Raw genomic sequence first — 25,992 nt, 5'->3', positions numbered from 1 at the left:
AATGTTTGAATCACTCACAAGTGCCGATGTAAGAGCTCGCTTACAAACTAAGATATGCATAAGCAATGGAATATTATAGCTGTTACTGCACGGGCTTTACCATCGATCGTGCTCTGATACTCGCGAACACGAGCTTATAGCTATCATATATACCTATTCATTTCAATATGAGATTCACTTTACTAGTTAGTAGTTCTGGAATGGGCTTGATATGGTGAGAAATATTGGTTGGCAGGCTGGCCGGTACTGGTATTTTCCGCTACAGACTACTTCTCTATCTAGATGGCCAATACCAGGTAGTAAGGAATCTGGCTCGATGTTGTGCTGTTAACCGTGGCTATACCATTCTATTAAGTATAAACGTGGATAACGATTTTTGAACTTTCTTTATTTCATAATGGCCAATCTATGAGATCTAATTTATATCTCTATGGTCTAGTCCGAACCGAAACGTAAAAAATACAACGAAGAAAGCATATCCCACATCAACAACTCTACAACTTGCTCTTCGCAGGCTCATTCTTCAGCAAAGCCGAGTTCCAGGGGTACGGGTCGAAAGTCAAGTCATTGACGGGGTTCTCCTCGCTAGCGCGACGGAATAGATCCTCGTACACCTTTCCGTCGTAGCGACCGAGACTGCTGTCTAGCTGCCAGTCAGGAATAGCCCAGGCGTCGACCAAGCGAACGGCGTGAGGGCGGATGTCGTCGAGGAGCTTCATGACCGCGGTAGTGCGGGTCAGGGTGATCTGGCGGACGGTGACGGCGCCGGAGGCGAAGAACTCGGCTGCTTCGCGCTCAAGGGTGTGCAGGGAGAAGAGGCGGAAGAGCTGGTGCATCAGGCCCTTTGTCTCGGGGTCCAGGGATGCGGAGAGTTGAGGGGAGGAGACGGCCTCGTAGAAGTTCTTGACGACGAGATACTGGGAGTGGGCGGTTGAGAGGCGCCAGAAGTCGACGAGGAGGCTGTTCCAGGAACGTTGCTCAGCGTCGCGGTGCTTGAGGGCCTCGAAGGTCAGGTGGGCGGTGCGCCAGGCGAAGGCGGCGACGATGTCCTTATCCTCTTCAAGGACGTCGAATGAGGCGCCCTTGTCGCGTCGGTCGAGGTAGGCCTGCAGGATCTGGCTGGTATCGTTACCAGCTGGCTTGCCCGCGAGGACGGCACGAGCGGATTTGAGAAGCTGGCAATGATGTTAGTTTGGGGGTCACAGCAAACTAGGCAGAGGAAGACATACGTAACGGGCAACCTGCTGGGTCAGCATGTAGTTGTCACCCTCCCAGGTGAGAGTGGGCAGATAATCAGAGTACCACGGGCCGATTCCACTGTAGCTGCTGTATCCGTGACCACCACAAGCGCGGCGGCAGACCTCCAAACCTTCACCAGCAGTGGTACTGGCGAGAGCCTTAAGACCACAGGAGGTGGCGTGCAGATCAGCAAGAAGGTTTGCACCGGCGCGAAGCTCCTCGGGACCAGCACCGCGCGAGTCCTGACCAGGCGAGTTGGCAGCCTTCATGCGGCTTTGGTTCTCTTCATACAGACGCATCATTCCGCGACCGGTGAAGTGCAAGGCGTACATTGAAGCAAGGAGGGGCAGCAAGCGGACCTGCACCATCTTATAGTTCAACACCTGGTTCTCACCCGCATGCGCATCTGCATCGCGATCCTGGAACTGCCTGCGAACGGCACAGTACCGGGTCGCGATGGTGACACCGCGAGCGAGAACACCACCGGCCTGCAGAACAATGTTTGATCGCACCCAGGTTAGGGTACCAAATACCAGCGATGGCATAGCGGGCTTAGAGTAGCGGTTTGTGGCCTTGTCAATGGAAGAGAATCGGGCCAGCATGTTGACGTGAGGAATCTTAACGTTGTTGAACAGCAAGAAGCCGTTATCCATAGTACTGACCTTATTAGCGATGGATCCAAGCTATACTGTGAGTCAAAACTTACTTATAGCCAAACTTGGGGCCAATGTCGCCCACATATACATTCTCTAAGGGCTGGTGTGTCTCCAGGTCACGGACCTGGACAACGAATGGGTGGGGACCGAAGTTCTTGCCATCGATGTACAGCTGGGCCATCACCACGGCGTGGTTTGCTGTGCGGCCAAGAGATCCAATCCACCACTTGGAGGATGTCAATGTGGGGGAGTTGATGGTGAAAGTCTTATCGTTGGAGTTCCAGGTGGCGGTGGTCTCCAGACCACGGACGTTGGATCCATGACCAAGCTCAGTTTGCGCATAGCAGCCGATGATCTCGTATTTTTGAGCGCGCTCGAGGAAAAGCTTGTGTTGCTCGGGCGTTCCTTGTTCGCGGAGGGTGACCTATAGAAACAAACACGGTTAGTGGGATTTTTCTCGTTGGATCCGAAACACTTACAAGGAACATGCTGGCATGCAAGCCATAGGGGGTGGGTTCGCCGATCAACTCATTGGCGGCGTGGAGCTCTTCCATGGACCACTTGTGCTGTTCAGCAAGCTGCTGGAGGCGCTTGGCCTTGCCGAGAGACCGCTGCAGGCGCTCTACGCGGCCCAGCGAGTGGTTCTGTGACTTATCAAAAACCTTCTCGGGCTCCAAAAGAGCCAGGAGGGATTTTTGGCGGTCCAAAAATTCCTTGGTGTGAAGTAGTTCAGACAGTTTCTCAACGTTCACGTTGGATCCAGCGCGCTCCTTCGCGAGGAGCTCGGATCCTTGCGGGCCTGCGGGCTTGAGGGCCTTGACCCAATTAGGAGGAGGAGTGGGCATATTGGGGAATGTGTGGAGTGTGGAGTGTGAGTGAAGGGAAAGAAAGGAAATGGGGGATTATATGAAGCCCGGGGTAAAGACGGTGACGTTCTCAATGGCCGAGGGTCGCTCAACTTGGAAAGTGCCTCGGCTTAAATGATCGACCAATCAGATGACACCAATGGGGTCTCCCGAAGAACGCCGACTACCCGGAAAGGTCCTGAATAGTTATAATAGCTTCGGTTTGAATTGAATTGACTACCGTAATTGGATTCCGTTGACTCCCCCGCACAATGTGTTACGAATATGGATATGGGGAAGCGGGGGAGGACTTAGGTGCCCACCAACATCTACATATGTACGGTGTAGGTATAGGCGCATCGGCTTAACGAGTCCCGAGATCAGCTAACTTTTCCGATCGGGGGCTCAGGCATTAAAAAGGTCATGCGCTATGCGGCGTGCCCCGAATACATCGATTTTTAAGCATGAAATGACCTCGGCTATTATATGTTTGCTTAATGTTTGTTTGGCATTTGCTTTAGGGGGCCAGTTTAAAGCCCCTTTTAAATTACTTAACTTATGCTCAGAGTGAAGCATAATTTCTTTCGGCACTAAAATTCAAATGTAGGGACACTTCCATGTGAAGATCAATTAAAGAGCGACAAGGGTACAAGATCGTGCATACGGCACACAGAAGCCGATAAAGAATCGGATCTGATAAAGAAATACCGACTTTTTCACATGTTATCTGCTTTGTTTTTCCCACGTGAGAACATCTGACATTTACTCATTCCGCCTGATCTTAGACACACGGGGCAATCCAAGCCAGGTAATCAGAATCGCACCAGACAAACCTATAATGAATGGCTGGAGAACTTTGACACCCTTGGCTTGTGCCAGTACACCAACTGCGAAAGGGAGAATCGCGGCTCCGCTGCCGCCAAATGCAGCCACAAATCCGATAGAGGTGACATGCAGATGCCGAGGAAGCAGCTTGGTGACCATCACAACAGCTCCGGGGAAAAGAGGACCTAGGAAGAACCCTTGAAAGGAAACTGCGACAGCCGACGCATAGAATTGCGGCACAAGCCAGAGGATCAGCGCAAAGGCAATAGAACAAAGAATGTACACCTGACGAGAACGAGTCAGTCGCATTTACCACATATTGCGTTGAACTTACCGAAATAGCAATCTTCTCACCCACTCGTGGGGTCACAAATCCGAGAACTATTCGCCCAACCGTGATTCCTAGCCAGAATCCAGTGGCTGTCATACCGCTGCCAAAAGCATCACCGTGTCGGACTCGGATCATGAACGTCACAATCCATCCACCGAGCGCGACCTCTACTCCAACATAGCCCAACAAAAACAATGCACAGAGCCATGTCACTCGAGCCGAGGGGCGCTTAAACAAAGCGTTCCTCAACCCACCTTTCCTATTTTCCTCGACAGACTGCGTATTCGCCGCGATAAAATCAGCAGCCGTGGCATTCCAAAAACACGCCCCACAAACCGCCAGCTCCACAGCCGCGCACGCGACCTACAATACAGCTATTAACCAAGTGCCGAACAATGAGAAACGAACACTCACCATGACATAATAGAAATAGTACCACGGCAGATTACCCTTAGCAATCATGGAAGTTGCGATCAACGGACTAATCACCGCACCCGCTCCGTAGAACCCATGCAACACTCCCAGCAGCTCATTAGCGTTAGCCATGTTGCCAATCCATGCATTCCATCCCGCGTCCTCAAGCCCATTTCCCATTCCCGCGAAGATATACGCAACCACCAGCACCGGGTACGGCGGATGGAGGCAGCTGATGATATAGGCAATAAGATGGCTCACCGGCGCAATCACGGCCACTCCGCGCTGACCAAATGTATTGTGGATTCGATGGTTCAGGATAGCAGCGAGTGTGTATCCCACCAAAGGTGACAAAAATATTAGAGACACAATCGTGTACGACAAGTGATAGTATGTCTCCAACTGTAGTGCACATCATGAGAAGATATACTCCCAATGGCAGGAATTCACCTTACATATGGAATAAGAGCCTGCAGCTGTTAGCAAATCTCCTTTGTAATTTCGCAGGCTGTCGACTCACACCAAAGGCAGCATCATTCGCTCCCATGATCATAAAACACCAGAACGTTACAAATGTCCGCTGGATGTTCGTGCGGGACTGGTTCCATTTTTCTAGCATGGGAAAGCTTTCACCGGGAGGATCCGAAGAGCTGTTCGATTGCTGGCCATACGGCAATGCCTCGAGAGCGATGGGACTCGCTTCGTGCGATTCTTGGACCATACAGGCTGTTGACATAGTGTGATCGAGATCGCTCATTTAGAACTTGCGACCGGAACGATCGCAGATTTTGAACGTGTAGGTGAAAGTTGGAGCTCGTATCCATATGATGCGGAGGGATCTCCTTGGCGTATATGAGTCCGCTGTTATCAGGTTGAGATGAGGGGGCTATGACGCCCCGCATTCGTCAAATGTTCTCTTGGTAGGATTCCGGGTCGTGCGATTTGTTTACAATATTCTATGTCAAGAAATCTCTGAATCGTTTTCATTCGTGGGGTGAGAAAATCAAGCAGTCTTTCTTTTGATAGCGTTGAGAACAGGTACATTGAGCTTAAACAAGAATTCGATGACTGAAAGCCCTGGAAGCTAGGTTTGACAGACTGTTACACTGGCAATATAGATCTTGATAGTATGGAGTTTGGGATTGATTGGTTTGAAATATGATTTGATGTCTTCCAAGGTTGTTGAAAACAGCCTTTCCCAGCCAAGCACTGGCGTTCATGGGTCGAATTTTCGAAGCCAAATAATACTAGGAATCTTTACTTGGTTTAACTCTATGCCAATGTTTCATTAATACATCAACCAAAAGTCTTCATTGCCCTCTGTGTCAAAGCCAGCCACAAACTTGGAATCGTATTTTTGGAATTTGTTTCTCCACCAATCGGGATATTTTCGTATATATATAGCGAGCGCAACACCCTTGACCACCCATTTCCGTACAACAATGAGCTACAACAATCCGATAATATCAGGGTTCAACCCAGACCCATCGATTATCCGCGTCGACAAGGACTTTTTCTTAGTCACTTCGACATTCGAATACTTCCCCGGCGTTCCCATCTACCACAGCCAAGATCTGATAAAATGGACTCTGATCGGGCATGCATTGACACGACCCAGCCAGCTACAGATTCACACGCCTGAGCCAGGCGGAGGCGTGTGGGCGACCACAATCCGTCACCACGAGGGAGTTTACTACATCATTGCGGCGAGCTTTCAACGTTATCGCCCGCAGGTAGACGATCGAGTTTGGCCGCAGGGGTTCTATGTCAAGACAACGAACATATGGGATGAGAAGACATGGTCTGATCCGGTCTATTTCGATCAAGTTGGGTTCGACCAGGATGTAAGTTGTGGCGAAATACCATTGGATGTGAGCATGACTGAAGATCTCTAGCTTTTCTGGGACGACGATGGAAAAGTATATCTGTCTTCTACCTACAGAAAAATTGAGCCTACCCCCAATGCAAAGTTGAAAGATTTTGCGATTCATATATGTACTGTTGATTTAAACACGGGGCATTCTACATCTGAGCCGAAGTTGATTCGCGAATCTTCGTCTGGCGTTGCGGAGGGGTCCCACATTTACAAACGCGGTCGGTATTGGTATCTGTTCACCGCTGAAGGAGGGACTGAGAGTGGGCACTGCGAATGGGTGAGCCGTAGTGAGGTTGGTCCGATGGGTCCGTGGGAAGTTGGTCCGAATAATCCTCTGTGGCGGAATGGGGTCGAGGATGAAGTACAAAACACAGGACATGCCGACCTGGTTGAAGATATTAACGGACAGTGGTGGGCTGTTGTACTTGGGGTTCGTCCTGTGAGACAAGAAAATGGTTGGGAAGAATCGGTGCTAGGTATGTTTCAATTGAAGTGATTGGCTATCATACTAACTGTTATAGGACGAGAGACATTTTTGGTGCCTTTGGAGTGGGTCGATGAGTGGCCTGTTATCAACGGGGGAAAGAAAATTGACCTGAATTCACATGGGCCTGGCCTTTACGTGTTCGATAATCCTGTCGCGTGGAGAGATGAATTCTCCAACTCGGACATGCAAGTGGGTTGGTATCGAAAGAGTGAGTCCACATTGGAAATTGCTTGACCAACGCTTATTACCAAGAGCAGATACACCTCTGGTCACTGACTATTCACTGGCTGAATGTCCTAATCACCTCCGACTGTATGGTGGTCCATATAACCTGTCTGTGCCAGCCTGCCCAACGATGTTCCTTCGGAAGCAAACCCATCGCCATTGCACATGGGAGACGCAGTTATCGTTCCAACCAACATCATACCATACCGAGGCTGGGACGGTGGTTTGGTTGAATTATTTCACGCATAGCACCCTTGGCATTCGCAAGGACGAGAACGGCCGTTTTATCCGTTTCAAACCATCAGATGGCGATACCGTCGAGCATAGATTGAAACCTACAACAGACATAGTTCTCACAATTGATTGTGGCTCTGAATACCGATTTGGATATCGAGAAAATACAGAATCAAATATCCACTGGATTGCCTCGGTTTCGAACCGAAGTGCAACAGCAACACCACCAGTCGGAGCCAATTTTACTGGCATGATGCTGGGGGTTTATGCGTTTGGGGAGCGACAGAGATGCTTAGCACCGGCCGACTTCGCCTACGCTGAGTTTAGATAGAATAACTAAGAAGTGTTGACTCCTGCTCATTGATGTTGACTGAAATATAGTGTTTTTGCGTGGTAATCTAAATACAACTGTATTGTAACAATACAACACGTCGTTCTCGAACTCCTTAACTCCGAATCGCCAAGAACTTGACTTGGCGAAGAGCACTTCAGTTTCCTCATAATGTGGCAATATCCGTTTCTGCAATTGTCATCTTCAAATCGTCGCTAAATATTACACATTAGTGCTGACACAATGACTGAGCACACACCTAATATCGCCGAGCCTATCTCCAAGCTCGACGACGATCTGGAAGTGGGGGACGACTGGTCTGGGCTAAGCGATCCCACTGAACGGCGGCGACGGCAGAACCGCATCAACCAAAGGGCATATCGTGAGCTGCTTCTTTCCCAATGTAGACATTACGAGCTAATAGCTTCCAGGCAAACGCAAGCGATTACAGTCAACCAAAGATGTCCACCCTAAGAGCCTAATACCATCGCCTCCTTCTACCGCTACCTCCAAATTGCAACAATCTTCTTCCCCAAACGAACAAAAGCCCAGCCTCTGCCGTAGTCATACATCCATAAAAGCTCTACTCGACCGCTTTGCCAAATCGGCATTTGAAAGCTATGCACGGGGCAACCCGACCGCCGATCACCTCATGACACTGACCAAAGTCAACGTCTTCCGGGCGTTTGCGCAAAACTTACGACTGATCGGTTGGTCGGAGTACTGGATGGCCGATGATGCGATTTCGCGATTCAACACAGCCCTACCACAAGATTCACGAACCCCAGATGAACTCAGTTGCATTCCTATAAACCTCCAGCCTACTCGAATTCAGAAAACTAGACCCCACCATCCATGGCTTGATTTTTTTCCTTCGCCTAAGATGCGCGATAACCTCATTGAAGCCGGTGATGACTGGAACGATGAACAGTTGTGCCATGATATCATGGGGTTCTGGGGTGAATCGGGGATAGATGGTGGGTTGCTGGTGTGGGGGGAGCCTTGGGACGTGCGGAATTGGGAAATGACTGAGTCATTTTTGAAGAAATGGCAATGGGTTGTTCGAGGGTGTCCTGAGTTGATGAATGCAACAAATAGTTGGCGGGCTCGTCGCGGCGAAAAACTGATATTTCGCTATATTTAAAACACGAACCTGATACATATCTGCCTTTTCCAATATATAATTTTTTTCATTTAGCCAACTTCTTCCAAATCTAGGGGTGACGGAGTCTTATCAGTCCCTTGGCCTCTCAAGGGCCTGCAGACGCTAATGCAGGCTGCTGACAGCGCTAATTAAGCCTAAATCTTAACTCCGATATTCTCGGCCAATCAGCATGAGCGCAGCGACAATAGCGTTTCAACAGTAGCTTTGTAACCTAATAACTTGGTAATTTTTCGTTGTATCATGACCTCAGTATGTAACTTTTATCCAACTATGTAGAATCAGAAAATATTTACCTAGATGACTACCAATTCAGCCGCCTTATACCACATGTTCCCCCTCTACCACCCTCTCACCAGTCAACTCTCCCTTCATAACCAGTTGGGAGAATGGACTATTGCTTTGAATCCAGTGCCCATATCGATTGAATACAAAAGGAATAATAGGGAGGAGAAGAGCAACAAAAGGATCCCCTCCAACAATTGATGATATCACCCTACTCCCACCTATGAAGGCATCGGTATTCTGTATAGTTCAGGATTCTCCACGTCACGCCCTGGGAACTTCCTCACAGCGCGCCCTACACGCCTTGCCGCTTGCTCTGATTGGTTCAGGAGGCAATCATCAGATTGTATGCCGATTAGAGCTTGCCTGCAAAATCCTTCTGCAGGCTGTAAGAGTCGGCAACTTGTCCGAATCTACCCTTATTCTGTTCTGAAAATGGGACTTCATGCGATTCAATGAGATCTATAATGGTATTGAATGAATGAACCGTTCTAATCAAGTCTAAGAGCCAAAATCATATACCGAAAAGGGCACGAGCAAAGCTGATTAGCACGCAAGTCTATGGAGCCTAGAAGGCAAATCGCGATCAACACAAGCAAAAAGCACAGTCATGATAATGTCGTAACGTTGCACTGATTTATAAAGCAATAGCCTCATACTCAGGTAACATGTTCCTTTTCTTCCTCCTTCGGAATCCTGACCCAGCATAGTGTGATCGACGCCGCAACAACTTCGCACGCAAATGCAAACCACCAAATGGCATGAATGCCCTTCAAACCAATATCACCATCCACACCTTGGTCAACCTGCGTGCCAATTGCATCTGCGACGGCCGTCATGACAGCCGAGCTCAGGTTCTGCATTGTCACTAGCAAGCTGCCTGCGCTGCCTTGATAAGAGCGTGGAACATTGCTAGTGATGTAAATCGACGCTGCAGCAAAAGAGAGATCTGGGCCGAAGGTGACGAGGGCCACGCCCGGGAGAGATAGCGGCCAATACGGTGTATTAGGGGTTTGCGGGAGGAAGAAAACAGGGCCCATGGCAAAGGCCACCATCGCGGTGAGGTAGATATAATGCCCTGGAACGATATGGAGTGTTCGACTGACAACCCAGGTCGCCAGCACACCCACGATGGCATTGGGTAGAAGGTAGAGGGCAACGGTGAGTGGGGTGTTTCCCTGAATCCGAAGCCAGAATTGAACGGCGTAGAACTGCCAGCCACCCTGGAAGCCTCCGTATCCGATGAAGTAAGCAATCATCAATGGCGTAAAACCTTTGATTTTCCATAATGCATTGGGAATGAGAGGGCGCTTCACCCAGCGCTCGATAAAGAAGAACGAAATAACCAGGATAACACCAACAATAATCAAAGCATATGTATACGGAGTCCACTGGACAACCGAGCCCTGTGTCAAGCCGAATAGCACAAACACACAGCCCGTGGCAATGAAGCTTGCTCCGAGGAAGTCAAAATCGCGAATGCTGGGCGCATCCGCACCGGCAATATCAGCAACTGGGCGGAGCGAGGGCATAGTAAACCAGGCGGCGACGAGGCAAAGAGCACAGATGATGGCGTTTGACCCAAAGATCCAGTATAGATATGATTTCAAAGCACCGCCTTGGATCCCACCGAGCCAGAAGCCGAAGGGCGATGTTGCGGACATCGCAGAGAAGACACGATTCTTGCGAAGACCGGGCTTGTACACCCGCCCCAAAATACTCATTGAGCCGGAGACCAAAACTCCCACGGAAAGTCCCTGCATTGCGCGCACAATGTAGAAAAGTATTGCTCTCTCTGGTGTTACAGAGAACACACCCACGACGTTCCAGATGGTCAGCCAGGCAAAAGCTCCAATCATCAACGCCCTTGGAGGAGTCAAGTCACTCAAAGAGCCTGAAATGACTACCGAAAGACTGAGAGGGAGAGTGAAAGAGCCCATGAGCCAGGGCAGTTCACTGTTGCTGATTCCTAGCGCTCGTTTGCACTCTTCTTGATTGACCGTAATGTCACCAAGGAAAAAGGAGAACAACAGCAGACCAGCCGAACAAACAAGAATGAAGATGACTTCGGCCGTAAAGCTGCCAAGTTCAGAGGGTACACCCTGGGACTTGGAATTCGACTCAGACGGAGAGCCACCCTCCTCCTCGAGATCAGACATCCTCGACGGGGAGGGAAACCTGGCTGAACGGCGTGTGCCGCTCCTTTCCATGCGGCGCGAGTGCACACTGTCCAATTCATAGTCGCCATCGGCATGGACATCGACAGAAAGCGTTCGCGACAGATTCTCAAGGGCCTCTCCCATGTGCGAGTCCCGACGGGTCCTCGTGGTGGGGACTTTATGCAACTCAGCGACATTTTCAAACGCCTCTGCCTGGTGAGAGTTGGCTCTCCTTCTAGTCTCGTGGGTTGTAACCGGCGTAAGAGATGAATCCGGTGTTCCTAATTCTTCCTCTTCAACGCGGAAGCCCTTCTTGTCGATCTCTGGTTCTATAGTTGGTGCCATTTTGTCTGAAGCACTCGTCAAGGTTGGATGTGAGCGACTTCAGGTCTTAAGTAGATGAGAAAAACAGAGAACGCCATGTTATCGTGAAAAATTCTGATGAATTGTCAATTAGTGGAGACCTCAACGTCACTAGCAGTGAATTTAAACAAATTGACGGTCAATTTTGCTTGTGGATGGCGGAAACCAGAATCCGCGATAAGCAAAAATAAGAATTTTTCGCCACTTGAAGATCACAAAGCCCTAACTGTACTATTCTTGTAACTAACGAGTACCTAACTACATACTAGCCATCGCAGGTCTACATCCACTCGAATTTATCGCTTAAATACTGATGAGCTCGAACATCGCCTGAACGAGCATGCCCTTCGAAGTTTTCGGCGCGCGCTGCTCTCCCGCAGAGCCGACCGAGTTCTCCACTTTCTTGCGACGAAGTCACTTCTTGATAAGTCACGGTCTTGAGGAACTTGCCAACCCATAGACCCCCTGTATAACGTGCAGCACCACGGGTGGGGAGAACATGATTGGTTCCAATGCACTTATCGCCATATGAGACACATGTCTTCTCGCCTAAGAACAATGCACCGTAATTTGACATTTTCGCCAGCGCTTCGCGGGGCTCCTGCGTCAAGATCTGCACATGCTCTGACGCATACTCATCGGCCAGCCTGTAGGCCTCGTCCAAGTTCTCCACCACAATGACCTCTCCAAGCTTTTCCCAGGAAACCCCAGCCACATCAGCGGTAGGCAAGATTTCTAACAATCGCTTGACCTCAGCGAGTGTCTTCTCTCCTTGGGTTTTGCAAGTGGTAATCAGAACAGCGGGCGTATCGTATCCATGTTCGGCCTGCGACAAGAGATCGGTCGCGACAGTAAAGGGATCAGCGTGTTGGTCGGCGACGATCAGAACCTCGGTGGGCCCGGCAGGCAGGTCGATACCAATTTCTTCTCCGAAAAGCTGACGCTTTGCTTCAGCAACGAATGAGTTCCCCGGTCCGGCAATAAAATTCACTTTCTTCATTGTTTCTGTGCCGATCGCCATCGCCGCGACAGCCTGCACACCACCCAAGATGTAGATGTCGTCGGCGCCGGCGTAATGCATCGCGGCGACCGTGTTGGCGGGAATCTTCCCGGCGATCGGAGGGGTGCAGGCTGTGACATGGGGAACGCCGGCACACTTAGCAGTCAGGATCGTCATATGGCTAGATGCAAGAAGCGGGTATCGACCACCAGGGATATATCTATTGATAGAGCATTGTCAGCGCGCGAACAGTTTTTCGCAAGAACAAGATACACTCACGCGCCAACCGAGTTGATCGGGATATTCTTTTGTCCCAGGTACACGCCGGGGCGGATCTCCATCTCGAATTCCTTGATTGAAGCTTTTTGCGCGAGTGCAAAGGTTCGCACATTCTCTTGAACTTGCTTGATGTCGTCAAGCACCTGCTGTGGAACAGTGGAAATGATATCGTCGATCTGCTTCTGGGAGAGCTTGAAGCTGGCAGGACTCCATTTGTCGAATTTCTCAGAGTAGGCTCGCACAGCAGCATCGCCATTCGCGCGAATATCATCGATGACACAGCGCACGATACTCGGGGTGTCAATGACCGGAGCAGAGCTGGCGCTTGAGTGGTTTTGTTCTTTCAGTCGTAGAACCATGGTAGCGAGAGAGGCGTAGTAGTTTCGGGGTTTGCAACAAGGAGCTGATTGACAGTTGAAATCCAGTATAGCAAACAACCTTCTTTTTTATGTATACTTGAGCAACTGCAACATGGCAGCGCGCGACGTTCGGCCTCGGCGCCGATTCCGATCTCGAAAGCTTCCCCGCCAAATTCGGGTGCTGCGTGGAGATCAGGTGGATCGGTATGTGGGGGCTAGTTGGTCTCTATTCGAATGTTATTAATCGCCGTGGGATGAGTGGATTCGTTGTGGTTGCCGTCGCTATGATTGCCCTCGCTATTTTAACTTTCCCTGAATCGTCAATAGTATTCAAGACGATAATTTGAACCACCCGATCTAACATATTTTCTATGTCGGCTGAGTATTGTTGCTGAGTATTCATTCCGCTTGATTTCCTTGCCCAGAATATTGCTTGCATACATAGCGAGCCCAAAGCAAAGGGGGCCATCTGATCAAACTTGACAGGCTTCAAGACAATACACAAGCAGGCTCAGACGAGAAAATGGGTATCATATTAAGACATTCACAATATTAAAGCTCCAACATCATGGTCAACGTCATACACGCACGCAATTCCCCAGATCTCCCATCAATTGAGTAAGCATCTGCACCAAAGCAGGTGTCTTCTCTGACGGCTCCAGCTGAAGCGTTGCCTGCGCCAGTCTCATCGTGTTCGCTGGATCGACCAAATAAACCGCTCCTCCGGCCCCTTGCAAGGCGGGAAGCCCACATCCGAGGGTCACAAACTTGGAAATATTAGGCCCCTGGTCGCCATCGAGAAAGACAGTCGATCCAGTATTCGACAGCTGAGAATTCGGACTTCCCGTGAGCCTTGCTGTATTGGCCTTGGAAACTACACTATATGACCAGAAGGCAAGGCTGGCGTAGTAGACCCCGATTGCCGAGAATCCCGTCAAAGAAGCTGGGGGCATAGTCCGGGCGGCACGGATGACCTGGCCAGCATGCCAGACCGCTCGTCGGGAATCAGGACTTACGATCCAGTCCAGGGCGGAGTGATACACACGCCGTGCCTCTTGTTTATCTTCTTTACCAGCAAAGAGCTGGAGTTCCTCGAGCGACATGTAGAGGAGCATTGAAACAACTTCGCATACCAGCATAATCTCGGGGCGGCACTGGACGTGTAATTCCGAGCAGACCATGCGGAAATGCTGCAGGGCTTGATCGAGCTCTTGTTGGCGTGAGTTAGTGACAAGAGCGTGCCAATGTTTGGAGTTGCTGCTGGAAATGAATTTGAGTCTGTGGTATTCATTTACCAGTGCCGATAGGCCGTGGACTAGCACTGATGCTGCGAATTGAGTATCGATCCGTTCCTGGATTACTGATAATTGTGACATGTCACGCAGTAGGTCGGCTAGCGATGGTAGACGTTCTGGAACTGTTGTGCGGAAAAGGCCTTTCCATTCGGTAGCGGACTTAGCATCCCATAATTGACGTGAAGCAGGTAGTGGGAGCTCCATATCTGCATATGAGATGACCGGGTTTACGTTCAGAGCCATGGCTGTCTGGGAGTCGTGTAGGAAAATATAATAGACCAGCCTGGGGATTCAACGTCAGTAGATGCTTACAAACAACAATAGGGTAAGACCTGCCGCTTGAAAGATTCTTGATCAACCCAATTTCGCCACTTCGTCTCCAAAACATGGCCTTTATCTTCTGCAAGTGGTACGATCGTAGAATAGACTGAGCGACGGAAACGCAATGCGCGACGAAGCATTGTAATTAGTGGCTGCGAGAAACTCTCGGCAATCTCGGTCTTTCGTCGGTTCCCACTCCAGATACCGATATCAATAGTCAACGCGTAGATCTGTGATGTCCGCAAATCACGAATAAAAGTATTATCTCTTTCGTACTGCACACGTGTCAGTGCATTTTTGACAAGGGTTCGATGAAAGCATAGTATATGTTACCTTTGACGGAAGATGCATTCTCACACCCTCATTCAATGCATATCCAAGCTTTCGAATGGTTGGGTTGGGCGAGCGCACAGCCCCAGCAGCTGCCAGACTAGCAAGAACCCCAGGGTCCTCGCTATTCGTTTGGAAAGTTGGCATGTGAATGAAAGTCCCAATTTGGTGCTTCTCGTGCTCAAAATACTGCTGGATCAAGCCATCTAGCAGCTCCGTCCCGGGAAAAGACTTCAAGATCCGACTCAGGTTCGCCTCCCGACTGACTTCCAAAATCATACTTAGAATGAGGTCGCGGCTACTAGATGATAGCCTATCACATAGAACAGGCCCTTCGGACGAGATGTTGGTTTCGGGGCTATCCATCACTTGCGGTACTGACAAGTTCTCATGGTCGTCGAAGGCGTGATCCTCGCGCGCGGGTTTCCATGCAGAGAATGATGATCGGTGGTATGCTTCTGCGCCGATTCCAATGCCGCTATCAGTATCATATCGGTCATTATGTTGGGGGACTTGGAAATTGGAAATCATGCTCTGTGAGTTGTAAAAGTCGATGAGACCGAAATCACCGTCTGTGAGGGTAAGGTCGAAGTGGAAGTTGTCGAGAGCGCCATAATGGACGTAATCAGGCATAGAATTTGAGGGGTCTGGGTCATTATAGCGTGCAAGGGATGGGATTAGGGAGTCTGGGATGAAATTGGGGAAGAAAGTGCCGTCAATACTGAAGATACCACTTTCATGGTCGTTTGGTGATACTGCTCGTCTGTCAGCTGGTGGTACTCTAGCTAGTCGGGTGTTGATATTTGATATTACCTCCACTATCGATGGGCAACTGATCACTTCCGATGTTCCCAATCGGAGAGACAATTGCATTTTGGAGAGCGACGCCAGGGCTCATCAAAGCATTGGCCGATGTGAACTCATCTAAAGGTGTCGGCATTGGCGAAAAAGCCATAGAAGGCGAGGGCATCAATTCTAAAGGCAGATTGCTTGCTGCTGGCGTGTCCAGCATATTGTCTTGTATTGGTTCTGGTGATGAGTCCTGAGAGACATCCTGCCAATCGCAAGCCATGTTGCGCTCCCGACATCGCCGACAGGGCTTGTCTTCGTCGCATTTCAATTTTGAAGATGCGCAAGATTTGCATGCCTGTGATACTCTGCTTTGCTTAGCGACTGATGAACTGCGCTTTCGCTTTCTGTCACGCTCATTGGCATGGCCCGCTGCATGGCGTTTCAACAAATCCCTATAAGACAAATCAACTAATTGTATATGCCATGCCTTGCTAGGTTACACTGACGGTCGGGCGAAGCCCTTATCGCAAACGTCGCAGATATATGGTTTTTCTCTCGTATGAGAGCGCACATGGCGGATGAGATGGTCTGCTCGATTATAGTGCCGTTTACAGAAACCACACTGGAAGTAGCCGTCCTTGGTTTTTGTTGGAGAACTGTCGGGACGGTCCGATTTCGGTGGTGAATTGGTGAGCATGATCTGGGCCCATTTGCGATGATAACCATAGGAGAGATGAGAATGCTAAGGAGAGCCCGAGGAGAAGAGAAGTGAAGAAGTGGGAAGAGGGAGATCTGGGGGATCCGGCAGTTGAGGATCGACGCCACCAAAACCCGCAAAAAGTACACCTACGAGCAACAACGATATTCAATCATATTTAGTACCTCAGTTTGTGCATAGACGGACTTGAAATTGGAATTTGAGCGAGTCAAATGACCTGTTCAGGGGGAGATATTCCGGGCTTATCCGCATACTCCACAAAATTTCTAAATTGTACCCCGGATTTTACACGCAACTCTTATATTCAAAAGATGATTCGCTATTGTTACCGGCTTACATATTCTTCCCTGTGCAATGCTGGAGTGAGGGGTAAATTGAAGGGTACAATAAAGGGTAGAATTGAAGGGAATATAGGAGACTAGATCGAATTGGGCGTTAGAATCGCCACGGTCGGGATGTGGGGGAACATACCCGACAGCAATGACCAGGAGGCATTCACGTAGTTCAATGATTGAGACTAATTAATCTCTGCAATTCCTCGACTGTATTTTAACTAACTTATAAAATCCACCGGAATTCAGTGGGAATTGTTGCATTGCACTTCCTCCTCAATATGGGTACATCACACGCTACTTGCCACAAATGTACTTGCTAACTCGAACAGGTCTCACGCCAGTTCACTTTTTCTCCCATGGCTCGACCATGATGCTCGGAGAGGAATCCGAGAGCGCAGACTACTGGAAGAAGTGCGGAGATGAGGCATTGGCCCGTAATATCAAGGGAGTCGTCATTATGGTAAGCTACACAACATCGAAGTGGACGTGAACACAGCTGATAGTTCACAGGGAGCCCATTGGGATTGCATGGGCGACAAGATTGAGCTTGCAACAAATCCAAACCCAGACAAGAGCCCCGTGGCCTACGTCCATCCGGACAAGTACCAGAATTACAAGCTGAACCCGGACCTGGACACAACGGAGCGGTGCATAAAGATGCTTGCTAGCGAAGGATTCAATGTCAGCGGCAACGCGGCATTTGATTGGATTCACGATGTATATCTCATTCTCATCCGCATGTTCCCGGGTGGTTGTCCACCGACAACTTTGGTCTCAGCGAATGCTCGTTACGATCCCCATTTCCACATGAAGATCGGTGCCACGCTGCGTCCCCTCCGGCGGGAAAATTACCTGTTCATTGGAACTGGAGGTGCGGTGCACAACCTGTATCGGAATCGGTGGGCGCCCATGATGCGGTTCCGGGATAACTTTGCGATGGAGACCCCTCCGGAGGACTGGGCCATGGAGTTCCGACAGGCCTTCGAAGATGTTGTTACGAAGACCTCCGGTGTGCAATTGCGTCGTGCTATGACGAGGCTGATGAAGCACCCACGTTTCCGAGATGCACATGCCACGGACGACCACTTCATGGCTGCTTTATTCGTGGTCGGTGCTGCAGGAGATGAAGAGGACGAGAATACACCGGCAGTTCTTGGTGCGGAGAGTTGGGAATTGACCAATATGTGTAATTCGCAGTTCACTTTTGGACGTTGGCCAAAAGAGATCGTTGTTTAATATGTCGGTTCCATGTATTATTTTGTCTTTGACGATAGCATCGTATGAGAGAATCAGACTTCGCCATCAAGATCATAGAGTAAGTCGGATAATCGATGCAAAGTCGCATTTATATCACCAATGCAGGAGCTAGCCGGAACAAGTTCTCCGTCCATCTTCCAGACCCCTGTTGCGACCAGATTCTAGGCAATGACTGCATCCCAGCAGCAATGTTTTGGAACTTAGTCTTGACATAGATACTATTCATTCGGTCTGTAAAGAACCTCCTGTGTGCCGGATCAGTGCTGTCGGCCGCTCCGATAAAGCAAACCCAGACAAGAGCGTGTGATCCCATCTGGTCGGGATCAATTTGAGCGACAAGCTGAGTCAAACTTTCAAGTAATTCCCATTGGTCGCCATTGGTAGTTTTGCGACCAATGTATATTTGAAATGCTTTCATGAACGCCAACCTAGATAAATGAAGAAGGTCATTGTGCTCAGAGTGGGAGGGAGATTATAAAATGTCCAATCGAGGTATTGTTCAACCGGTAGATTCAGAGAATCACCTCCTTGAAAGGTTCCGAGCAACGGCTGTCCAAGAAGTTCGAACCTAAAGTGAAGTTAGCTAAGTCAGTTTTCTCTGCACTAACAGACACATACATTTGAGTTTGTTGCTGAAGAAAATGAGTCAGTCCAGACGGCGTTGCGCGTCCGATGTTCCGGGCTAACGAAATCAACGTTTGGAGCATATGACCGCATTCTGAGCTTCCTGTTATAGTTTCACCTACTAAAAGAACAATCAATGTAGCCCACGTCGAGACATTAAATATACGATCTGGTGATGACTGCAATGAGTCTCTGCGGAGCTGAGATATCACAGCTGCTCGAGATTGGTCTACAGCACTTTTGTAGTGCGAATTGTGTAAAGCCAAGTGTTGTGTTGCCACAATACAGATAGCGCGCTGTAAGAGTTTGTCCTCACAGGCTAGTGGCAATAGTACATCCCGGTACCCATTGGAAACATCGTCCAAGATCACCATAACAGGTGCTACTTGCATCGCAACTAATATCTTGGTAAGTCGTTGATCCATCATCGCGAAGCCCGCGAGGGAATGATAGGTAGCTTACAATGAGAGAAAAGCATACGTGTACCTGATCCTAAAGGATCAATCCACGGAGGAATTGAATGTCCGGTTTTTCGATTCATCCCATGACTGTCATTCCCACGGATAGCTCTACCAAAAGAGACATCAGATCCATACGGCGTCAATAGAGTTGATCGTTCGGAGTGTGAGAAACGACCTGGCGCTATAGATGCTCCAGTGGAAGTGCCCGGCACATCTTCCTGGGGTAAAAATGAGACCTCTGGGCGATCGACCCCGGTATTTGTGTCCGGTTCGTTTGGTGCTTCGGAAACCGTGCTTGTTGGTGACTTTTCCAAGTCGCTCACAGTCGTTGTCGCTCGACGCTTAAGGTATTTCCGCTTCGGTCGCACGCTTTGATCATCCTTCCATCGAATGATCCGCGGCGTTATCTGATGTTCTTGGCGTGGTTGTGGATCAATTCCCGAGTCCGCCTCGCCCATCACTGGAATTGTGCATCCCTTCAACTTCCCACGCAGCGCCACGGCATTTGAGAAGCGAATTCTTGCTGCTCCGGAACACTCGAGGCCCTTCTTCTGGCATTTTTGGCATTTCGGTTGTGTATTATCGCATATGATTCGGCGCTTGGAACATTGGAAACATCCTGTGTGATTGCACGTGAGAAATTGGCACGGTGCCTTGGAATGGGATTCACTTACCTCGACTCTTGCCACTAGGGGCAGACATCTAGGCTAACGTTTTGCATATGCAGGGCGATCTCGACGGATGTTTTACGGATAAGAAACAGTTGCGGCCAGCATGCGGGGAAGATTCAATCAAACAATGCAAACCATCACGAATTGCAATCGATCTAAACATTGATTGATCTAGTTGTTTGGTTATTCTTCCCAATGATACAATTTTTGTCCTCCGTACAATTTGCCAATCCCCTAAATAGTTTGATACTCTGATACTCGGATATCCCCAATAATCACCTCTTCGACGCGCAGTGGGTCAAACAGCATTTATCGCACCGATATCAACACCATTCGATACAATTTTGATCTGGTCAATGGAATGTGCGGTAAATCTACATTTTATCTACCTCCTTTCTTGCAATTTATATAGTTTGAAATGATTGATTATCACAAAACAAATAATACAAATATATAGATGCGAAGCGCAGATTTCCCTAGATTAACATAACTGCTTATTGGTAGCAATAATGCATCAGCAAAGACTTATCCCAAAGTCCACGACCCGATGCAGAAGATTATTTACGAATAGCGACGCCCGGTGTCAATCGATTCTTTCGGCAGCTGGACATAAGGCCAATGTTTATTGAGCTACCGCAGTAAAATGCCATCCTACTCGAAGGCCAAAAGATCTGTGCCTCTACCTTTGGTAGCTTCGGTTTCTTTGCCCGCAGCCTCGATGACCTACAGATACTTGCCGATATTTTGTCCCTCAAAAAGGATGATGAGTCCTCTGGAGACATACCGCTGGAAGAGGTCCCCGTGGCTTTGATCAAGACTCCGATGTGGCCTCAGGCAGGACGCAGCACCGTCGCAGCCATGAACTGCGCGGCCGCAATTCTGAAAAATTCTGGAAAAGCACGGGTATAAGAAGTTGCTTTTCTACTGAGATTCAGGATCTCGCTTCCCTGAAGCGTATTCAGAAAAAGATCTTCACCGGCAAATCACGCGCTTCCTTTCTTAGGGAACATCGGTCGGACAAGGCAAATCTTGCTGCAGAAATCCATAGCCTGGTCGAAAACACTACCAACTACACCAACAAGGAGAGAATAGAAGCCTCTGATACATACGCTCGAATGGGGGACATGGTGAACGGTTTAGCTGAAAACTACTCGGTCATCCTTAGGCCTAGCGCAGTGGACGAAGCGCCCCTTGGGCTTGGCGATATGGGCGTTGTGATGTTCAACACGCTATGGACGGCGAGTACTTTTTGTTCTTTGTATTCTTATTGCTTTAGTTCCTCGCTCACTTCGCAACAGGGATTTCATATGCCTCTTGTCAATATACCTGCATTCATTGGAGTCCATGGCATGCCTGTAGGCATATCTTTTGTGGCCCCGAGATTCAGTGATTAACATCTCTTGAGGGTTAGTAGAATTCTCGGTGAAGCTTTGATAGCCGAAGGTGGCTGGAAGGTATAGATCTAGCTTTATTTCTAGGGCAAGGTAGAAACTGGGAGCTGTAGGAGTTTACCAAGTGAAGTAATCGCACGTAGGGATTTCCAGAAACGAGATCTTGGCCCATATCCTTCCAGTGCCGATCGACATGCCAATGATATAATTCCGACCGAATCGTAGTTAGACCTCGCCGATTTTCCGAGAGCAGTGAATTCCGACCCCATAAAACTGCAAGAGGCAAGGTCGGCGAACCCGAGTCTAGAAAAGGCAATGTTCCCCGCCGCAAATCAGTGTGGGGATAATGCAGCTTCCCCTCATACTGGTCGTTGCAAAATAAATTATGAGTAAAGCTACACGTTATCAATTGAATTCAGTGCGGACATGTCAAAGGGATTGCATTGGTCGGTTCGCGCTACTGCAGTCTCTATTTCATACAAATACTCCAACACCTCGCGGGGTGCGCTTGTCCACTCCTCACTCCTACATTCTTCCCGCGAATCACAATCACAATGTCTACAACTACTATGAAAGCGCTGAACTATATCGGACCTTACCAGGTTCGGGTTGAGGATGTTGAAAAGCCTAGAATGGAACATCCCGATGATATTATTGTCAAGGTGACGACAGTGAGTGATGCGAACATGGATAATCTTATTCAAAAGAAAATCAAACTGACCGCGCCCCAAGGCCGCGATTTGCGGCTCTGACTTACAGTAAGATGTCTTGATTGGTCTCAAAAACAGACCGGGAGACTGACTGGGCTACAGTATGTACGAAGGACGAACAGCCGCAGAGCCGGGGATCACTTTTGGTAATACTTTCTTGTACTAAACATTTACAACCGTGGACACGATGAGCTAAACGAAGCGCAGGTCATGAGAACATGGGGATTGTGGAAGAATTGGGCGAGGGAGTTACATTATTGAAGAAGGGCGATCGTGTCGTCATGCCCTTCAACGTTGCTGATGGTCGGTGTCGAAACTGCGAAGAGGGGAGAACTGCATTCTGCACTGGTGTCAACCCTGGTTTTGCCGGCGGTGCTTATGGTAAAGATAATGGCTTCGGCTTCAATTATTTTGAGTTAACAGGATCTAGGCTACGTCGCAATGGGACCCTACCGCGGAGGTTAGATTCCCTAAAATCTTGGAATTAATACAAAAATTGACTGTCTAATACAGGTCAGGCACAGTACATTCGCGTCCCGTATGCAGACTTCAATGCTCTGAAGTTGCCCCCTGGTAAAGAGCATGAAGAAGACTTTGTTCTCCTTGCAGGTGAGTCCATTATTTGACAGGAGCCTCTTCACAGTGACCTTTACTAACACATATTCTCAGACATTTTCCCCACCGGTACGATAAAAGTCTTTCTTCCTCAACTCGAAGCTTATCTCTGATTTTATCAATATCTACAGGCTGGCACGGGGTAGAAATCTCTGGCTTCCAAGCAGGTGAAAGCATTGCAGTGTTCGGCGCTGGCCCCGTCGGACTTATGGCCGCGTACTCTGCCGCTCTGCGAGGAGCGTCTAATATCTACGTTGTTGATCGCGTTGCTGAGCGATTAGAGGCAGCTAAAAACATCGGCGCTATTCCTATCGACTTCACAAAGGGAGATGCCGTTGATCAGATTATTAAGCACAACGGAGATATGGTTGATCGCTCGGTAGATGCCGTTGGATACCAGGCTGTCGACTCGAATGGGTCCGCTGAAAAAGCCAACATTGTGCTTGAGAACATGATTCGGGTGACACGAGCTTGTGGTGGAATGGGAATCCCTGGACTATATGTTCCTAGGTAAGTTAAGACGGAATATCCACCTAATCTAGAAGCCGAGCTAACTGACACTTCTACAGTGACCCTGGTGCAGCCGATGTTGCCACTGCGAATGGAATGATTAGCCTTAGCTTCGGAAAGCTGTTTGAAAAGGTAAGAACACGCCCAATCACTTTTCATTGTCACCGATTTAACCTCTTGTAGGGCCTCTCACTTGGTACTGGGCAGTGTAACGTCAAGGCCTACAATCGATACCTCCGAGACATGATCATTGCTGGCAAAGCGAAGCCCAGCTTTGTTATATCGCATGCCATTGCACTTGCGGATGCCGAGACGGCTTATGAGAAATTCGACAAACGGGAGGATGGGTACACGAAGGTCATCATCCATCCAAATGGTGGTTTTTGATAAGATCAAATTGTTATTGAAAGCAAGCCACAGTCGTACTATTGAATGTACATGTTATTCAGACCCAAATATATCAATATTACTCATCATATGCTGTGTCTATAGTTGAAAAGAGATTTATATCACACTTACACTTGACTAGATGCTTCTAATTTCTATTGTATTTCCTTGACTACAACTGGTTGGTTTCGATTGAATGCAGGTCACGGCGCAAACTTATATACCGCATAATTATTGCTCCCATAAATCACGCAATATTTGCTCTTTGCATTGGTTGAATCACAATCTACATCAGTTTGTAAAAAAACACCACGGCGCAAAGTCGGTCATTGAACAATGCCTCCACTTGTGAGATCTCTCTAGGTCCTGTGCTGGAACTGGTATTTTTCGCCGCAGAGCAACCAATTTGAGCCAATCAAGCCTTGACTGTGAGTGGGCTCCATAGTTTTTGACCAATGAAATAGTCGATCTCGACGCCCCACCATGACGGGGAACATTTCCCATTTAGACACAGTGGGAACTATGCGGAGAAGTATACGTTGAGCTATTGAGCTTTGATAAGAACATAAATGAATTGCTTTCTCCAGCTCAATTGAAACTTGACGTTAACCTCAAATCTGCTCATTCACCATTTTGTCCTTTGCTATGAAAATCGACCGTTTTCGATCTGCCTGGGGAATTGCTCCTGGTCCGAATATGGATCACTGGGCTCAATGGTTTCCAGTACTGAAGGCCCAGGGCTACAGTACGTACAGAGACTCCAAGTTTTGGCTAACATGTTTACACATTTGAATCGTTTATATTAATATGAAGTTTCTCCATAGGTGGTGTCGAAGTGGACATTCATCCGCTGGACCCAAGTAGAGACTTTCCCCGCCTCAGGGAACTATGCGACCAGACCGACTTGGAGCTTGGACTAATGTCAGTTAATCTATTCATAACTCTTACTCGTAGGAGAAACGCTTATTTGCTGGTTGGGAAAATAGGATACACTCGTCTTGGTTTCAGTATCTCGGACCCCGGCCGGCTGGCACCAAAGCAGACGACCACTTGCGGAATTATCGAAGCCTGCTAGAATCAATTCAGCAATTGAAACCTTCCACTATGAACTTTCAATCGGGAGAGTGAGTAGAATAATTATACTATAAGGCTTAGGTGATTTATCTGACATACAGCCAAAGAGACCTCTGGGACGTCGAGGAGTCAATTAAGTTCTATAAAGGGACAATCCACATCGACAGCGAGCTCGGAATATCTGGTCGAGTCTACCACGAGACCCATAGAAACCGATCACTTTTCACACCCTATGCCACACGGCGCATTTTGGAGGCTGTCCCCGAGTAAGGAAATATTCCCATCCATCACTTGATAGTGATTGACAAAGTGCTAAAATCAAACAGACTTCGGATCACCGCTGATTTCTCTCACTGGATGGTTGGATGTGAGAGAGTTCTGGATATCAGTGAAGGCGATAAAGTCATGATGGACGCCATCGTGCCCCATGTGAGAAACACACGCGCAAATTTAGGACATACTTCTAATGATGGGATAGGTTTACCATATCCATGCCAGAATAGGAACAACACAAGCATCGCAATGTCCTGAGCCCACGAACCCCGTCTTCAGAGAAGAGAAGGAGTGCTTCGAGAGGATATGGAAAAATGTCATCCGAGCGCGGGTCAAGGATGGAACAACAAGAAGGATCGTTTTTGTGCCGGAATATGGGTTGGTCATCTATTATCTATTTCCTGTAACGTCAACACTGATATTTCTCAGACCATTCCCATATCACCCGATTGGAAGCGCCAAAACCCACAGCGAGGTGGCAGATGAGGAGGGTAAACGGTTGCAAGTCCTGTTTGATGGGTATGCTGCAAGCTCAGCCAATGCTTGATTACGCACAGTGATGGAATCTACAAGGACTTTAGAGAACTCAATAAATTTTGGTACAACTAAAGTGCTGAACTTTGAGCCGGGGCTAGCTCCTCGGTCGTTTTTCTGCCCGTAATGACAGGCCAGGCTATACAAACTTGGTATCAGCTAAAGGAAAACGAAATATTGTCTTCTGAAACTTAGATCCGACTGAGGAAGAGCGTATGGCAATTCTCTTTGCGGACTATTCTGTTGACAATAAGATCCTTGCCCTATTTAGATATGACGATGACAGTGACCCAACAGCAGAAATCCATGAGCGCTTGGACTTCTTATATAATCGGTTTTGACGCTTACCGGTGAAAGTCATCTTTTACTCCTACTTGCATATTGGGTCTGAAAAAATTATTGCACTTCGTGATTATAACATCGAAAAATCAAGCTTTGGGTGATGACCATGCCCAGTAAGTTATATTTGTAGCGCCGTGAGAATAGTGAAGCTAATCAGTATATCCTTTTGCTTTTATGGAAGACTCTGTTCGCGATATTGAGTGGCATGTTACAAAACGGCAACGGGGTCATAACTGCAGGGCAAGACGCAGAGAGTAAAGAACTATTTGTTCGCGTTAATCG

The 25,992-nt window shown here is 48.5% G+C and overlaps 12 protein-coding genes across 12 annotated transcripts; 6 read left to right on the top strand and 6 right to left on the bottom strand.

Moving 5' to 3' along the window:
- Positions 1-494: 494 nt before the first annotated feature.
- N7529_006024 (uncharacterized protein) lies at positions 495-2,740 on the bottom strand (the record flags this gene model as incomplete). Its single annotated transcript, XM_057241551.1, has 4 exons — positions 495-1,175; positions 1,230-1,896; positions 1,946-2,319; positions 2,375-2,740. The coding sequence occupies 4 exons, from the start codon at positions 2,738-2,740 to the stop codon at positions 495-497; spliced, it is 2,088 nt and encodes a 695-aa protein (XP_057096910.1).
- A 762-nt stretch (positions 2,741-3,502) lies between these two features.
- Positions 3,503-5,067, bottom strand: N7529_006023 (MFS transporter; the record flags this gene model as incomplete). The annotated part of the gene is made up of 5 exons (XM_057241550.1): positions 3,503-3,850; positions 3,900-4,259; positions 4,311-4,712; positions 4,766-4,780; positions 4,831-5,067. The coding sequence occupies 5 exons, from the start codon at positions 5,065-5,067 to the stop codon at positions 3,503-3,505; spliced, it is 1,362 nt and encodes a 453-aa protein (XP_057096909.1).
- Positions 5,068-5,752: 685 nt separating this feature from the next.
- N7529_006022 (glycoside hydrolase family 43 protein) lies at positions 5,753-7,463 on the top strand (the record flags this gene model as incomplete). Its single annotated transcript, XM_057241549.1, has 4 exons — positions 5,753-6,154; positions 6,206-6,662; positions 6,708-6,881; positions 7,018-7,463. 4 exons carry the CDS (start codon positions 5,753-5,755, stop codon positions 7,461-7,463), a joined length of 1,479 nt encoding a protein of 492 aa, XP_057096908.1.
- A 243-nt stretch (positions 7,464-7,706) lies between these two features.
- On the top strand, positions 7,707-8,607 carry N7529_006021 (DUF3425 domain-containing protein; the record flags this gene model as incomplete). Its single annotated transcript, XM_057241548.1, has 2 exons — positions 7,707-7,845; positions 7,895-8,607. The coding sequence occupies 2 exons, from the start codon at positions 7,707-7,709 to the stop codon at positions 8,605-8,607; spliced, it is 852 nt and encodes a 283-aa protein (XP_057096907.1).
- A 962-nt stretch (positions 8,608-9,569) lies between these two features.
- N7529_006020 (MFS transporter) lies at positions 9,570-11,414 on the bottom strand (the record flags this gene model as incomplete). Its single annotated transcript, XM_057241547.1, has 1 exon — positions 9,570-11,414. The coding sequence occupies one exon, from the start codon at positions 11,412-11,414 to the stop codon at positions 9,570-9,572; it is 1,845 nt and encodes a 614-aa protein (XP_057096906.1).
- A 298-nt stretch (positions 11,415-11,712) lies between these two features.
- N7529_006019 (histidinol dehydrogenase family protein) lies at positions 11,713-13,070 on the bottom strand (the record flags this gene model as incomplete). The annotated part of the gene is made up of 2 exons (XM_057241546.1): positions 11,713-12,652; positions 12,712-13,070. 2 exons carry the CDS (start codon positions 13,068-13,070, stop codon positions 11,713-11,715), a joined length of 1,299 nt encoding a protein of 432 aa, XP_057096905.1.
- Positions 13,071-13,648: 578 nt separating this feature from the next.
- Positions 13,649-16,505, bottom strand: N7529_006018 (putative C6 and C2H2 transcription factor RegA-like; the record flags this gene model as incomplete). Its single annotated transcript, XM_057241545.1, is given in 5 exon segments — positions 13,649-14,614; positions 14,698-14,961; positions 15,020-15,801; positions 15,830-16,295; positions 16,311-16,505. The coding sequence occupies 5 exon segments, from the start codon at positions 16,503-16,505 to the stop codon at positions 13,649-13,651; spliced, it is 2,673 nt and encodes an 890-aa protein (XP_057096904.1).
- Positions 16,506-17,168: 663 nt separating this feature from the next.
- On the top strand, positions 17,169-18,097 carry N7529_006017 (DODA-type extradiol aromatic ring-opening family dioxygenase; the record flags this gene model as incomplete). The annotated part of the gene is made up of 2 exons (XM_057241544.1): positions 17,169-17,321; positions 17,372-18,097. 2 exons carry the CDS (start codon positions 17,169-17,171, stop codon positions 18,095-18,097), a joined length of 879 nt encoding a protein of 292 aa, XP_057096903.1.
- A 109-nt stretch (positions 18,098-18,206) lies between these two features.
- N7529_006016 (Zn(II)2Cys6 transcription factor domain-containing protein) lies at positions 18,207-19,905 on the bottom strand (the record flags this gene model as incomplete). Its single annotated transcript, XM_057241543.1, has 4 exons — positions 18,207-18,546; positions 18,737-19,199; positions 19,223-19,822; positions 19,878-19,905. 4 exons carry the CDS (start codon positions 19,903-19,905, stop codon positions 18,207-18,209), a joined length of 1,431 nt encoding a protein of 476 aa, XP_057096902.1.
- A 612-nt stretch (positions 19,906-20,517) lies between these two features.
- Positions 20,518-20,783, top strand: N7529_006015 (Amidase; the record flags this gene model as incomplete). Its single annotated transcript, XM_057241542.1, has 2 exons — positions 20,518-20,562; positions 20,604-20,783. 2 exons carry the CDS (start codon positions 20,518-20,520, stop codon positions 20,781-20,783), a joined length of 225 nt encoding a protein of 74 aa, XP_057096901.1.
- Positions 20,784-21,819: 1,036 nt separating this feature from the next.
- On the top strand, positions 21,820-23,487 carry N7529_006014 (glutathione-independent formaldehyde dehydrogenase; the record flags this gene model as incomplete). Its single annotated transcript, XM_057241541.1, has 10 exons — positions 21,820-21,936; positions 21,998-22,023; positions 22,078-22,121; positions 22,183-22,356; positions 22,406-22,435; positions 22,489-22,584; positions 22,645-22,659; positions 22,722-23,100; positions 23,160-23,232; positions 23,284-23,487. The coding sequence occupies 10 exons, from the start codon at positions 21,820-21,822 to the stop codon at positions 23,485-23,487; spliced, it is 1,158 nt and encodes a 385-aa protein (XP_057096900.1).
- Positions 23,488-24,132: 645 nt separating this feature from the next.
- N7529_006013 (sugar phosphate isomerase/epimerase family protein) lies at positions 24,133-25,381 on the top strand (the record flags this gene model as incomplete). The annotated part of the gene is made up of 7 exons (XM_057241540.1): positions 24,133-24,265; positions 24,312-24,408; positions 24,474-24,611; positions 24,663-24,827; positions 24,888-24,990; positions 25,040-25,212; positions 25,264-25,381. The coding sequence occupies 7 exons, from the start codon at positions 24,133-24,135 to the stop codon at positions 25,379-25,381; spliced, it is 927 nt and encodes a 308-aa protein (XP_057096899.1).
- Positions 25,382-25,992: the final 611 nt, after the last annotated feature.

Source organism: Penicillium soppii (assembly GCF_028829465.1).
Source record: "Penicillium soppii strain IBT 18220 chromosome Unknown utg000005l, whole genome shotgun sequence".
Classification (NCBI taxonomy): Eukaryota; Fungi; Ascomycota; class Eurotiomycetes; order Eurotiales; family Aspergillaceae; genus Penicillium; species Penicillium soppii.
Note: the sequence above shows the minus strand (reverse complement) of the source record. Positions and strands in the feature narration are given on the sequence as shown.